Source organism: Microtus ochrogaster, chromosome 18 (assembly GCF_000317375.1).
Source record: "Microtus ochrogaster isolate Prairie Vole_2 chromosome 18, MicOch1.0, whole genome shotgun sequence".
In the NCBI taxonomy this organism is placed as follows: domain Eukaryota; kingdom Metazoa; phylum Chordata; class Mammalia; order Rodentia; family Cricetidae; genus Microtus; species Microtus ochrogaster.
This window is the reverse complement of record NC_022020.1, coordinates 44,983,173-44,998,026: the sequence shown is the minus strand read 5'-3', so window position 1 is coordinate 44,998,026 and position 14,854 is coordinate 44,983,173. Positions and strand designations below refer to the sequence as shown.

At 42.8% G+C, this 14,854-nt stretch overlaps 1 protein-coding gene across 1 annotated transcript in view; it reads right to left on the bottom strand.

Annotated features, from left to right (window-relative positions):
• Adamts19 (ADAM metallopeptidase with thrombospondin type 1 motif 19) overlaps nt 1-13,131 on the bottom strand; it is a 177,927-nt gene extending 164,796 nt beyond the window's left edge. Inside the window, exons 1-2 of the mRNA XM_005356385.3 lie at nt 13,016-13,131; nt 11,866-12,515 (exon numbers count right to left, since the gene is read on the bottom strand). Coding sequence (XP_005356442.1) covers nt 11,866-12,515; nt 13,016-13,103 — 738 coding nt within the window. The 5' untranslated portion in view covers nt 13,104-13,131. The remainder of the gene's footprint in view (nt 1-11,865; nt 12,516-13,015) is intronic.
• Nucleotides 13,132-14,854: the final 1,723 nt, after the last annotated feature.

Sequence of the window (14,854 nt, the reverse complement as noted above, 5' to 3'; positions counted from 1 at the left end):
AAGGAGCTAAAAGTATACAATGGAAAAAAGAGAGCATCTTCAACAAATTGTGCTGGCAAAACTGGATGTCAACCTGTAGAAGAATGAAAACAGATCCATATCTATCACCATGCACAAAACTCAAGTCCAAATGGATTAAAGACCTCAATATCAGTCCAATATTTAAAAGGCACCCTGAGTATATGTCATCAGACTCAAATTCCTCTTTTATCTTTCTGCTTCCTCGCTCCTTTGCATAATTCTACCGCCCTCATCCGAACATTTCTTTTCAGTTCATATGGATTATGCAAACTGTTGGGACTGAACAAGGACAAGGATCTATAAAACTGAAAATGAAAAGCAACCAATCATGGGAATTAAGTAAGAGACCAACTATCTACTGCTCCTTTGTCCCTCCTTCTCTTTTAATGCTTTCTTTTAATTTGAAACTCATGTAGCCCAGGCTGGTTTCAGTGCTACATTACAGTGTGTGTGAGGATGTGTGAGTGTGTGTGTGTGTGTGTGTGTGTATGTATGTGTGTGTGTGAGTGTGTATATCAGAAAAACGCTGCCAGCTAAGCTACCTCTCCAGTCTTTTTATTTCTTTAATTTCCCTTTTACCAGCTGACATAATTTACACTGCGTTTATGTCTTGTCGACCTTCCTCTGACTACCACGAAGCTCCCCTAACAATAAAAATTTTCCTATTGTCTTATCCCTTAGAAATATGTGTGGAACATAAAATGCATAGGATAAAAACCATGACTTAATTCTGACCCCAAAATTTTAAAGATAACGTTATTTTTTCTAAAACGTTAAGTAACTTTAAAGCATCATTTATCATATGACCCAGTCATTCCATTTCAATATATTTACTCTAAGAGATTGAAAAATATGCATCTTCACAAAGTCTTATGCACAGATATTTATAGTAGCAGTAACCATAACAGCCCAAACATGGAAGTAAACTAAATGTGCTTGACTTGGTGAAATGATAATCATAAATGATCCGCCAGGGATTGTAACGGGGAGAGGCTAGAAGATGGGCAGGCTAGGGTGTTGAGGAAAGTGATACAATTCTATTTCAACTAAACACATTAAGACATAATGAAATAAAAAATATATTACTCATCAAAATATTGACAACATGATGATTAATCCTGTCATAGAAATAGAGACTTTCAATTTCTTTTGATGAAAAGGAAACAGGGAATGTACAACATGACCACAAACATGATGATAACTGAACGAAGCTGGACACACACTAGCCTTGTATGATTTAAACTTGGTTATTGCCTGGAGATAAAGAGTGACTGCAGTGGAGTATGACAGACGCTTGGAACTGATGGAAATGCTCGGAAACTCAACCACAGTGATGGCTGTACAGTTCCATAAATGTTCTAAAAATAACTGGATTGGACACTTAGCATAGCTGAACTTCGTGGTATAGAATTCATAACTCCAATAAATGATGGCAGGAAGAAAACATGCATAACATCCTTTTCAATTCGTTATTTTACACAATGACTTGCTCTAGACAGAACCAACCTGGTATCTATGGCTGCATCTTACTAATGAGAAATAATTAGGCTATATTTGGAAAGTGGTCTGTGGAGGACACTGGATCTTAAGAATACCAATTTAATAACTTTAAAAATGCTACTATGCAAATTAGTTATTTTGACCTCAAGAAACTACAACTGAAAAGCTATTGGGATTCGGAATTATCTGTAAGTATACAGATTGGGCACTTACTAATTTAATTTTTAAAAATCGGTTATTTCTACCAACAAATTGCTCAAACTTTATGCTGTGATGATCCTGTTTATACATGATTCTTTCCACAGAAGAGAACTCAGGCTTGCTATTTGGGGTGACACAATTTTGAAATTCTGCATCCTTTATTCTGTTGCATCTTAACTTGGTAGTGGGTAAAGCCCTGTCAATTTGATGGTATGCTCCATATTTTACTTCTGATGAATCTTATTTTATAATGACTGGAGCAAAACTAGAATAGCTGTCTGCTTTATTTTTTCCAGCTAAAATTTTACTGTGGTTTGAAATAACAGTTTTGTTTACCTCATTTCTAAAATATTCTCTCAAACACAAAGTATATTTCAACTTGTGTTCAATGATTCTTGTCTGAAAAATAGAAAAACATTCACAGCAGTGGCAGTAATAGTCCATTGCATCTCCTCTCCACTAATTCAAACTTATAACTTAGTGACACATGAGAGGGTTCCCAGAAGAATGTTAGAGGGCATGGATAGAAGGCATCTATGCTTATTATAATTGTGCTAAAAGAAAATGATAAAAAGAACAAACTTGAGATTTTCAGAACCTTATTCAAAGTTTGGAAGATGTAAACTTTTTCTTTTAAGATCCTGAATTCTGTGGGGATTTTTTTCCAGAGCCACTAGAATGGCTGCCCTCAAAGTTAAGCTTATGTAAATATTACAACATTTTATTAACATTACAATGATGAGTTACCCTCTAGAATTTGAAGGTGAGGCCCTATCCTGAAGATAACACATGTTTTAATCATAAAACATGGAGAAATCAAACTAGTACTGACATGGAAGCTTCATCCTTACTGAATAGCTTTCATAGTGCTGGAAGGTTCTGTCCACAAACAAGAGGAGAAAAGTAGTCATGAATCACAATGAGTGGTGCACTCTGAGGGCTACAGAAATGACGACAGGTGCAATAGTGCCCTGAAGAATGTGGAAGTAGCAGGCAACTTTCTGATGGGATTTACGGCCCCCTCCCCAATAGGAAACCCATTTCTGCTACCATTATCAGGACTATGACCTTGTGCCTAGGCGTGTAATGGGCCCTAGTGGAGAACCTATCACTATTATTCTGCTAAATGGACATAATATTAAACCAACTCCTAATGGCTTATCATCATGCCCATGGATGAGTGCATCTCTCAACCTTCATCAGTAAAGCTTCTATTTGCAGTTGTGGTGATTAGCAGAAAACCCACAAGAGTTAAAAAGGAAATAATTAAACATTGTGGGATGCTCAGCCCTGATGGGACAACTATATTATGTCCTTTCCTCCCAAGGCTTAGGGACAATTATAGAAGGGGAAAAAGAAAGATGTCAAAAGCTGGAGATAGTGGATGATTTTAAGGAAAGAATGGTGTTTGGCCTCAGCAGGGCAGTTGTACAAATGAACTCACAGCAGTAGGGACAGCATGCACAAGTCCTAAACCATCTCAAGCCACACAAGAAGCCCACGGTGAAAGAGGAGGTAGCTTTGACATCCCATTTCTAGCTGAGGAGTTATTAGCAATTGATAGCTTCTGGGAGAATGAGAGCATTTTTTTTAAAAGATGTGACTCCTGGTTGGTTGACCAAGGTCCAGTGGATGACCACACATCCATGGATACATGAGCAGCACAATGTGGACATTGTGGGTTAACAAAGGAGAATCACAAAGGAGAATTGAGCAGACAGTGAACTGGGGAGATATGGGAGTACTTGGGGAACGAGGTAAATATGATAAAAACATGCTGTATAAAATTCTTCAAGGACTAGGCCAGCTGGACTGGGACTGATGGAGCATGTGATCCAATCGGACTCTCTGAATGTGGCTGACATGGAGGACTGACTGAGAAGCCAAGGACAATGGCCCTGGGTTTTGATTCTACTGCATGTACTGGCTTTGTGGGAACCTAGTCTGTTTGGATGCTCACCTTCCTAGACCTGGAAGGAGGGGGGAGGACCTTGGACTTCCCACAGGGCAGGGAACCCTGACTGCTCTTTGGACTGGAGAGGAAGGGGGAGGGGGGATGGAGTGAGGGGGAGAGAATTAGGAGGAGAGGAGGAGGTGAAAATTTGTAATAATAATAATAATAATAATAAATAAAAATAAATAAATAAAATAAAATTCAGAAAAAAATTCTTAAAGGACTAATCAAAATAGAAAAGAAAAAGGAATTACTTTTTAGTTTTCAAATACAGTCTTTCTGCTTAAGGTTAAAACTAAACCTATGAGTTATATCTTACCTGTTATGGAATATTCCTTTACACCACGTGAAGATGTGTCACTGTGATTGATTTAATAAAGAGGTGAATGGCCAACAGCTAAACAGGAAGAATTTTAGGTGACACTTCTAGGGACAGAGAGGTCTTGGGAAGAAGAAAGGCACAAAAGTCAACCTGGTGCAAAAAAAGCAGGATGGGGAATATAGAGGAAAGGTAACCAAGCCATGTAAAAGAACATAGACTAAAAGATATCACTTATTTTCATTTATAAGAAATAGTTAACAACAAGACTAAAAAACTAAGGCTAGGCCTTCATAGTTAATGTCTCCACTAGTAAGTGGTTATTTGGGAGCTAGCAGATAGGACAGAAAAAGACTAGTTATACTCACCAACCCCTAAATTCCCTTATCTCCAAGATTCTAATACTGGTATCTACACAGTTCACGTTAATATATTAGGCACTAGGAAATCTAGTTAAAGGCATGATGATGAGGCTTGCCATGTAAGTGGTCACTCCTTTAGTTATGCCAGATTGAAGCAATGAAGCTAAAAAAAGAATCTGGAGCAATATGACCTCATGTTGGCCCTCTTAATACGCCTTTGATTTTGATGATTTCCCCCCACCCCGCTCTCTGCCTCTCTTGTCTTTTTCTCTTTCTCAACCCCACACCCAGAGAATGACAATACTGGTCTAAGTTCAGCACCATCTTTTCACAACATATGAGCTGAAGTATAAAGTGTTAACTTAGTGCAGATATGTGCACACTAATTATGAGATGAAACCAAGTGCCTCTTACTGGACAAGTGAGTACTGCCCCATCCAATCCCTGGGGTCCTTCCAACACTACCACATAATCACTCTATAAAAGTATCTGGGTAGCTTTGCATGGCTGAGCTCCCATTTTCTCACTTCCCTCAGTCTGGCATCAGAATAAAGATGAGATGGACACAGTGATGTGCTCACTGGAGCTGCACACTGAAAGCCCTCGGCATTAAATCATGGTCTCCATTTGTCTAGGGGAACCTGTAAGCCTCTTTTTAGGAATCTCCTCCCCAAACCAAAAGCCTAAAGGGATTGCTATTCACCTCATCATTTGTAGATATTGTCAATATATATGAATTAATTCCCTTATTTAACCCATTTCCTAGAAGAAGCACTCTTTTGTCTAGTATTCATTCAATTAAATTCATCAAACTACCTAAAGTGCTGTAATTACTATTAAATTAAACATGCCGGTGCTAATGAGCTTTGATTTAGATATCCTCTTTTGTCTTGCTTTAGAAGTATTTTAAGACTTCTCTATAGATTTTAAAAAACATGTTTGTATGGCTGGAGGGATGGTTCAGCATTTGGAAGTACATGTTATTCTTGCAGAGGTCCTGAGTTCATTTCCCAGCACCCGCACATTGGCCATAGCTCCAGTTCCAGGGGTTCAAATGACCTGTTCTGACCTCATAGGGCACCAGACATGCATGTGGTGCAAAGTCATACATAAAAGTAGACACTCATAGATAAAAATAAAATAAATACATCTAATCTTTAAATGTGCTTTTTATGATTCAGTTAGTAAAATTCAAAAAAGTAAATACTGGTAAGTAAATACAAAAATTTCTTCTTCAAATTTGGTACATGATAGGATTATCTCAAGCCTAAGATACAAATCAATACATGAGCAAGGAACTCAATATGATTGATACATAGAGCAAGAAATTATTATTGTACTTTCTGTTTTCCAAGCCTTCTGAATTGAAAGATGTTGAGGACCACTGATGAAGATTTGCAGAGTACTGCACAATAGGCTTACTTATAAAGACTTTGCATGTAGGCATGTAGCTATGTAGAAAATGGATGTGCTCCTAAAGCTAATTCCTACCAATTACCTGAATTGAATAAGAACACAAATATGGAGCAACTGAATACAAAATGCAATGTGTGAGATCAAGAATTCCATCTGATCCTCTAAATCTGTAAAATTTAGTGTAGTCTTATGACCCCAAAAGGGTATTTAACAAAGTACACCTAGATAGATAGATAGATAGATAGATAGATAGATAGATAGATAGATAGATAGATAGACAGACACTTTTATTCAACCCCAGCACTTCGGAGGTAGAGGCAAGCAGATCTCTGTGAGTTCAAAGCCAGCCTGGTCTACAGAGTGAGTTCCAGGACAGCTAGGGCTATACCGAGAATCCCTGTTTCAAAACACATAGAAAGAAAGCACACCTTTCCTAGTCTCCCAGTAACTTTAACCTTTTCATAAAACCATTAAAAGTTAAGTGTCTCTCTGGATGGAAGCCTACAGATGATATAATTTTATTTATTTTTGAAATTGTTTTTAGAATGTATTTGTTATAATTAAAATTTGTCCTTCAAAATATTGATATTTAAGGAACTCTATAATTAGAAATAAAGAAGAACAAAAATCACATAGAAAAATAGGTAAAATATATAAAGAGAAATTCCATAAGATAATGAGAACCAAAAGAAAGAAATTTTAATAATAATACTAGTAACTCTACAGGGAAAGGTGAGCTTGCACGCTTTTGTTGGCCTATGTATAAAACACCACTACATCACAATTCATTACCAATACACACACCTTCCTTTTGACAGGCAAAATGTTACCTAACCACCATGATGTCTTTACTCTTCTGTGTATGTCACAGTTCATGACAGGAGAGCATTGGAGTCAAACATTCAAAGGTTCATCAAGCCAAACTGAGGCAGATAGTGGAAAACCTTTGAGATCCAATTAAATAGAACTCCTCAAAAGGAAATCTCACACATGCAGGTGCGGATATCACAAAAATCGCCAAGTTACGTGTGCATATTCTTGTGCATTCGTAACCTCCAGATCATGTGCCACAAAAAGCACGTTTTATACTTGGGAAAAACAATAAGTAACAAGGAGGGAACAGATAGAAGAGGAGTTTTCATTATATCATTGTTGGGGGTTCTACATGGTAAGATTTGAATCCTTCTTATTTCAAGAATAATTTATTTTGGCCTTAGATTGTAATGGGAGAAGAGCCACAAATACTCATCAAGATTCAAAATCATTTTGCTGAACTCTGAATAATCCACGCTCTAACATCAAATATTATAGATTTAATCATCTCAGATCAACTGATATCCGTTCCTCCACTGGCGGTCTCTCCTTAATAAATGTTAGATTTTTCTCTCTTTCTCTTTGATTTTCTACAATTCTGTCACAGTATGTCAAAATTTGGCTATATCTTTTTTGATGATCAGAATGGGAAAATGACGCAGGAATTTATAGAGAGATAAAGCAACAAGATGCTCTTAGCAAGTAGTTCTCAACCCTTGTAAGACTATGACCCTTTAATAGAGTTCCTCATGTTGTGGTGACCCCAACCATAAAATTACTATAATTGCTACTTCATAACTGTAATTTTGCTGCTGTTATGAATTGTAATGTCAATATCTGTGTTTTCCGATGGTCTTAGGAGACCCCTTCGGCCCCCACCAGGGGTGGCAACACACAGATTGAGAACCACTGCTTTCAGCAGAGTTAAAATTTTCTGTCTTGCAGGGAAGCATGCTAAGCTGAAGAAGTAAATAACTCAATGGCTTCGGAAAGTCTGTGAAACTGAACATAATCATTAGGTCTCTCCCTCCCTGAGCATATATAAACAGAAGGAACTGCTAAGAGACACTCTCGGATAAACTGAACTGCCTTGAAGCGGGGATCAGGCCAGGTTCAGACCAACTGGGCTACTTGGAAAGAACATTCTCCAACCCAATGAGCTGCTTACAGGCTGGGAAGTATGTTCCAGGTTCCCAGTTTTTGCTGGTGGGGACTTTGGTAATGCAGCTGTCTGAGTCATTTCTGCTCCTGTAATAGACTCCTTCCCCCATGTTCTTGTAAACAATCCCCATGAAACGCATTGGTTCCCAAAGCTGAACTTTAATGGTAGCCTTACTGTGGTCTGTTACCAGCTTGCTATCTGGGGTACGTTGACCGGGTCACCTCTCCCCAGGAAGACTGCCACATGGTGTTCAGACATGTAGCCCACTTGCTCTACGTGTCAAACAGTCTCCTTCCTTCCTCCCTGCCCTGACTTCTGCTTATTAACTTATCCAAAGTACAGGTCCCAAAATATTAACTTGTTCAAAATTCATCACAGATTAGAATTTTTGAGTACAGGAAAAGTACACATGAAAAAAGGGGAAAAAAGTATTTTTTCTGTATCAAACAGCAAACAAAATGACCACTAATATTAAAAACTCTTGTTTGATCTTGGGAAGGGTTTCATTATGTCACCCAGGCTAGTCTTGAACTCGCAATTCTCCTGCCTTAGCCTCTGAGTTAAAACTCTCAGTGTAAGTAAAGAATCGGTTACGGTTTAGTCACTGCTGTTCACCATTCTGAGAAAATTATCTACATATTTAGCAATAAGCAAAAAGACACTGGCCGACTTTTTTTTGGCTCAGTACGTGGATTTGATTGTTTTACAGGGTCACGTTGCTGGAAATGCAGGACAGCTGTACAGTGCTTGACTGTACATGAAGACTGAGCATAACTGAAACAATGTCACGGTGTCCATTTCAGGCTAACATCACTGCTGTACTGTTTTGCGGAACTGGTTATTTTCATATACTTTACATTTTAAAGACAATGATGGAAAGCCCTTTATTCGTTATTTTTATTATTATTATTTATTCAGTGGTATGGTTTTCTTGTTGTTTGTGTAGTTTTGCCCATCAATAACTAGTCATCCCATAAGGATTTGGGAATGAAAGCAAGACACCCAATCCCAGCACTCAATCTACTACACTTCCTGCTTATCTAGTGATTGACAGGTTAGGGTGAGCGCTCCCTGAAAAGCATCAACACTGCCTCATCTGCTTCTGTTTCTGTTATCTATAGAGTCTTTAGGCACAGAGTCGTTGGCAGATACCTGACTGATCAATGCTACTGTGTTGGAGGTCCAGTCAATCTAATAAATAGCTAAGCAAAGGTTATCATTCAGTACTAGCCTAACTAGGGGGAGAAGACACAATAAGACTTCATATGTAAAACAGTTGCTAGATACACAATTGTTATATGTCCATTTTATAAGGGGAAAATGGAGATTCAGAAATACTGAGTGCTTTGATGAGGCAGAACTTGGTCCTCTATCCAAAATATCCATTTCATCACCAGTACTTTCAAATTACAAACTGGATGAATATCTGGGAAATAGATGTCTAATCTGTTAAGTACTTAGCTCTTGACAAAACTGGGTAGCTGATAACCTTTTTCCTTTTATTAATAATGTGAACCTTTTTAAATATGTCATAATCAAGAAGGTAATTCATCTCTATGGTTCAGTAGTAGCTAGCAATTAAAACTCATTATGGAAACAACGAATAACTGGACACATGGTGATTTACCCCTGTCGAACCACCAGTAAGAAAGCCTTTGCTGATGGAGAAGAATGACGCTGTTACCCACCAAAGGCTGTAACATTTGGAAGTAATCCACCTTCTGCAGGATGGTGTCTCCCACAAGGGTTATAGGATGAGCAGCAATGTGGTCTAGGCTCATCACATTAGCTAAACGAGGCCCACACTCGAGAAGATGCCGCTCTGGAGATCTAATCCAAATGGACACTTTAAGGTCTTCTGTTTCTTCTGGTCTAGACACCGAGTTTGTTTTGTTCCTTTATGGGCTCTGCCAACACCTCCCACGGTCTCTTCGCTCTACCTGAAGCACGCCATCATGTGGCTGGAAACTATCTCCCCATTCTTAGAAACCCAGTTAAACTTCTTAGTATTGGAAAGCTGGCCTCAACTTCCCTACCTAGGGTTTTACCTTAGGCAAGGCTTTTTAAATTCAGGTGAGACATTTGACTCCTGACAATTGCATGCCATTGCCGTGTGACTTCTTGTCATATCCATTTATTTATATGGGCAACTTCATGGTGTGCCTCTGAAGACAGGTTATTCTAGCCCTTAATACAAGAATCCAATTAATAGCCATAAAGTTGACTATTTCAATTTTTAATTCAATCATTTAGTTATCTCATGCCACAGATGAGAGGGGTAAAGAACTTTTCACCAGGGAAGAAGCCAAAGCTGGAGTCAAGATCACGAATTATCCTCTCTGCCCAAGTCCAGGAGCTCCTAAGGGAGGGGCTAGCATGGCAGTTAGAGTAGCAGACCTACCCTCTTGGCTATCTGCCTACACTTTTACTCCAATTCTGACTGCTATACTGTATCACTGGCAACGTCAGTTCTCTTCCACAACAAAGACTTCCCAGTTCAGAGTATATCCTTGTGTGGCTGGTAGGAAAAGTGAGCAAAAACTCCAGCATGATAAACAGGGAGGAATGGCAAACTCTCATTCCGGCCATGAAAACCCCAGTCATAATTCTAACTTTGCTCCCTTAAGCACGGTGAGAGGACATAGCTCATTTGGAAAATCTGACCCACAGCCCAAGACTCAATACAGTGAAATGCTTTGTCCCCCTGCTGCTCCTACCACACCAGGAACGTTCTATATGTAATCGTTTAATCCCCAGCCGAAAGCTAGCAGACAATGAAACTCCCACAAAATGTTTACCCTGCTGAGGCGTTCCAGTATCGGTTCCACCGAAAACATTTTCAAAGCTTTCCACGTCATTTTTCCAAGCCACCTTCCCAGTCATGCCTAAAATGCCTAGATTTGAATATTCACCATCTAGTAAAACATAGCCCTGTCCAACAATTCCCAGCATTCAAGCACAAGAACTTTGGTGGCATAGGTAAAGTTTCCAAGTCTTGTTTTGTTTGGGTTTTTAACCATTTTTTTTTCTCTTGAGCATTCCTTGCCTTTGGGTGGTTTTTGACTGTCATGTATTGCTGTTGGATTTTCCTCCACGGCATCAAATTGCTTTTTTGTAAATTCTTATAAATAAGAATTATATTAGTGGTCCCCTCTGAGGAGCAATAGCAACTCACAGGGGGATTTCCCACGAGTTCTGCTTATACCAATAGTTAAGGTTATAGGGGATATGGCAGGAAAATAAGGCAAATATGGGTACTGCCACTGAGCTGAACATATAAGGTTCTTTAGAGTGGTCAATTCTGTCGTCTATATTTTTATACCCATACAAAATAAAGGTCATCTTATGGAAGCTAATGAAGTCAAGACAAGAAGAAAAGTCAAGTAATGAACACGGATAAAGTGACTTTCTCAACAGGAAAGCAATTCCACCTTCATACTTTCCAACATGGACTTTAGAGAGGAAAGGGGGCTGTTGTAAAATAGCATGAAAAAGAACAAGAGTAAAAAACCCTAGCCCCCTGCTGGTGGGATTCCAGGAGTGCCCTATGGCAAACCACTGCTTTAGATTGAGTACCTTTGCAATGGGCTTTTCGAGAATGAATGTTGTGAGTATGGATTCTAAACACCTGTCAGAATGTAACTACCAGAGAACTGTTCTGAGCTGCTTTGTCGTGGGGCACTCAAAACAAAACAAACGAACAAACACCGTAAAACCACAGATGACGGACGAACTGAGGGTGGGGGCAAATACAAACAGGATTCAGTATGGTACATATTTCAAACTGCTCAAAGACACCAACCACATGGTGGACGTGCTTCAGAAATTCGAAAAACATTAGTTGAACCACTTGCAAGAATAAGAAGGCAGACTCCCAAAGAAATTGGCAGTTCCCCCGAAAGCTCCCTGTCTGCAGTAAGACCTTTGGTTCACTGCACCGCTCTGGTAGTGTTTCCTTTAGAAACGCTTAGTGTAGACACCTGGGTGATAAGGTGTCCAAGTAAGCTCAGAGAAACGCTTGAAAGAATGGAGGAGGAGATGTATGCAAAACAGCTGGTGTATTAAAAAAAAAAAAAGAGGATGTAATGGAGAGAGCTGGGGAAGGGAGGGCGCTTACCAGGCCACCTCCACAGGTGCTGAAAGAGGCCAGAGAGCCAGGATGGTGCAGCACCGTCCCAGTGTAAAAGCAGGCGGATTCTGGCGGCGTGGGAGGTCGAGGGTCAGCCTCTGCCCGGGTGGGATCGGGAACTGGATTTGGCCACTGCTCCACCGCGAAGCGCTGCGCCAGGAAGCGGCCATCTCTCCGGAGCAGCAGGTACAGGTCTCTGGAGAGGGCCGGGATTCTCAGTAGCACCTCCTCAGTGCTGGGTTCCGCTTGCTGGGCCGGGGGTGGGGACGAGGGGGATTGCGGGGGCGACGGCGACTGCCACGAGGCCGGGGCTCCCGAGGACAGGGAGGTATCTCCACTGGATCCCCGAGGCAGCTCCTGAGATTCGAGTTCCTCCTCGTCCGCATCACCTGGCTGCGGGGTAGACTCGAACCAGGACTCTGACGGGCCATCTGGGGCTTCTTCCAGCGGCGCCCGGGCCACCGAGCGCACTTCGCGCGAGCTGCCCGCAGCCTGCGTCCGGCCGCCGCCCCCAGCGCCGCGCCCCCAGCCCGGATCTGCGCTGCCCCCGCTGCCGCCCGCCGCGTCCAGAGACTCCCGGCGCCAGAGTGCAGGAAACACGACTTCCCACTCTTCGACGTCGGGTATGAGCTGTAATCCTGTGAATGAGGCAGACGGGCGCAGGGCTTAAAGTTTACGCAAGCATTCAGGCATACGGTCCCCACAGATAACATGCGCTTGCACGAATGTGAGGAGACTCCTGCAGGACCTGAAGTCTTACAGACCTCGACACTTCCATACTAAAAGTGTGGCGATATTATTTAAGCATATACTAACTGAAACCGCAAACTCCAGTAAGCTCGCAAAAGAAATAAATGGCAAGCCACCCGGTTTCCTCCGGGTACGGTAAACACAGCTTTGAACCATGACTTGGGGTGGGATTGGGGGAGCTGATCATTTTACAGATGTTAAAGTCAGGCCAAGGAAAGGGCCCTTCGCTTGTGACCCTGACCTGCTCATATGCCCAGCAAGCTGTTTCCCTGCTACCCACAGAGCTCTGCTCAACAAGCACGGGGTGCACCAGTTCTGCCTCCCCGTGTGTCCTGGGTCCTCACTGGCCAAGTGGGAGAGGAAGCTGGAAAGTCACTCTAGAACGTACCTGAGATGGTGCCATGCGACAGGAAGCCCAGCTGGTAGAGGAGGCAGCAGCAGCAGCAGATGCGAGTCAGGCGCATCTCGGGGCCCATCTCCACAGTGCGCGCCTCCCGCGCGATCCACAGCGCACGCAGCCGCCTCCCCGGAGCGCCGGCGGCCAGGCGGCGACTGTGCCCGGGCCCTTTGTCTGCCAGGGGCGGGGGGCGGAGGGGGGGCAAGCTGTGTGACTCCCGGAGCCCGGGCGGGGCTGGGGTGGGGAGGAGCGGCGAGCAGCACTCGGGCTCTCCGCGCTCCAGCTCCCCGGCGAATTAGGTGATGAGTCGACTTTCTGTGCTGTGGACCGTGTAGGAGTTTCCAGGCCCCTCGGGCCAGAGCTTGAGCCCCGCGGGACAGGCCCGCAGTCCGCCGAGAACCGGGAGACGCGCGGAGGACCGGCCGGTCTCGGATCGGGCGGAGTAGAGCGATCCCAGCCGATGCTCGCCGCCGGCACCCGCACAGAGCGAGGCCGGTGCCCGGGTTTGGACAGCTTGCCTTAGCAGAGCTCTGCACACTCCCCGGGACGCCGAGGAGAAGAGAGGGCTGGATGGGGGAGGGGGCGGGAGAGCGCGCTCTTCTCAAAGAGGTGTGGAGGTTGGGGTCGGGGGTGGAGAGAATCAGGCGGGTCAGACCAGAATCAGGGACCCAGGAGTGCCCGCCAAGCGTGACGTTGCTGGACAAAGGTCCCAGAACACCTCACACGTGCTCTCAGGCTGGGAAAGAGTGGTGTTGGGACCCAAATTCTCTCACCTGACTCCTGATTGGCCATTCAGAAAGACCTAATTTGCATCCCCCACCTTCTGCCGTCCGGGGTGACAAGGGGGTGCTGTGGCTTAGGTAAAGGCAGGTAGGGGGCCCTCCCCTTCCTATCCCAGTCTCCCTCTCAGGCTCCTCCTCTGTTCAGTTTTGCCACTACCTGCCCAACACACACAGCAAAACTCAGTACATACTTGAGGACAGATCAGAAGCTTGTGCATCAGAGATTTTCTGATTTGTCTACCTGATGTCTCAGAATCCATTCCAACCCTGGAGGGAATAAAATTTCTCAAGGATCATACCAGAATAGTAACAACAGACACCACTGAGTTTTCAGTTCTATACCACCTTTTCTTAGCTTCTCCTCCTCCTCTCCCCCTTTTCCCCTTCTTGGAGTAAAATTCAGGAGATCAATGTGAACAATTGTTCTGGAAAGCTCTCATCCCAGGTGAGACTATCTTGCCTCTTTTGTGTTGTGCATAAGTGATGGTTTTTCTTCTCTCAAACATTCCTCTTTCTTTTTTTGCAGCCCCCACCTCTCTGGCAGTCACATTGAACTTACAAGGGTGATGAATCCAGCCCCTCTATTTCAATCCTCTACACAAGGCCTGGCACCAAGAGTTCATGCCAATACACTTTAAATAAAATGGACCATCCACTAAGAGATGGCTTCCCACATCCCTTGTTGTTTTACCTTAGGTTCCCAGTTTCAAAGGCTGTGACTTTGCCTTTAAATGGAGGGAGAAGATCTTATTTCAAAGGCAACCTATTTCAATTGTTTGGATAAGCTTGGTCCTCGAGTGCTCTGGGTAGCACAGTCTAAAAACACACATGAAACACGCTAAATGAGTTGGCCACCACAATCTGTAAACTCTCTAAAACTGGAGCCACTAGGTTGTGAGTTCTCAGAGACACACCTGTTGCTTGTTTTCACAAAACTCCGTTACACAGGATTCAACCGAGCAAAGAACAGAGCTGGGAAGGTGGATGCTACCGGACAATAGGGAGAAGGAGGCGGGTTCTGCTAGCATACGGGGCTTAAGATATTTCT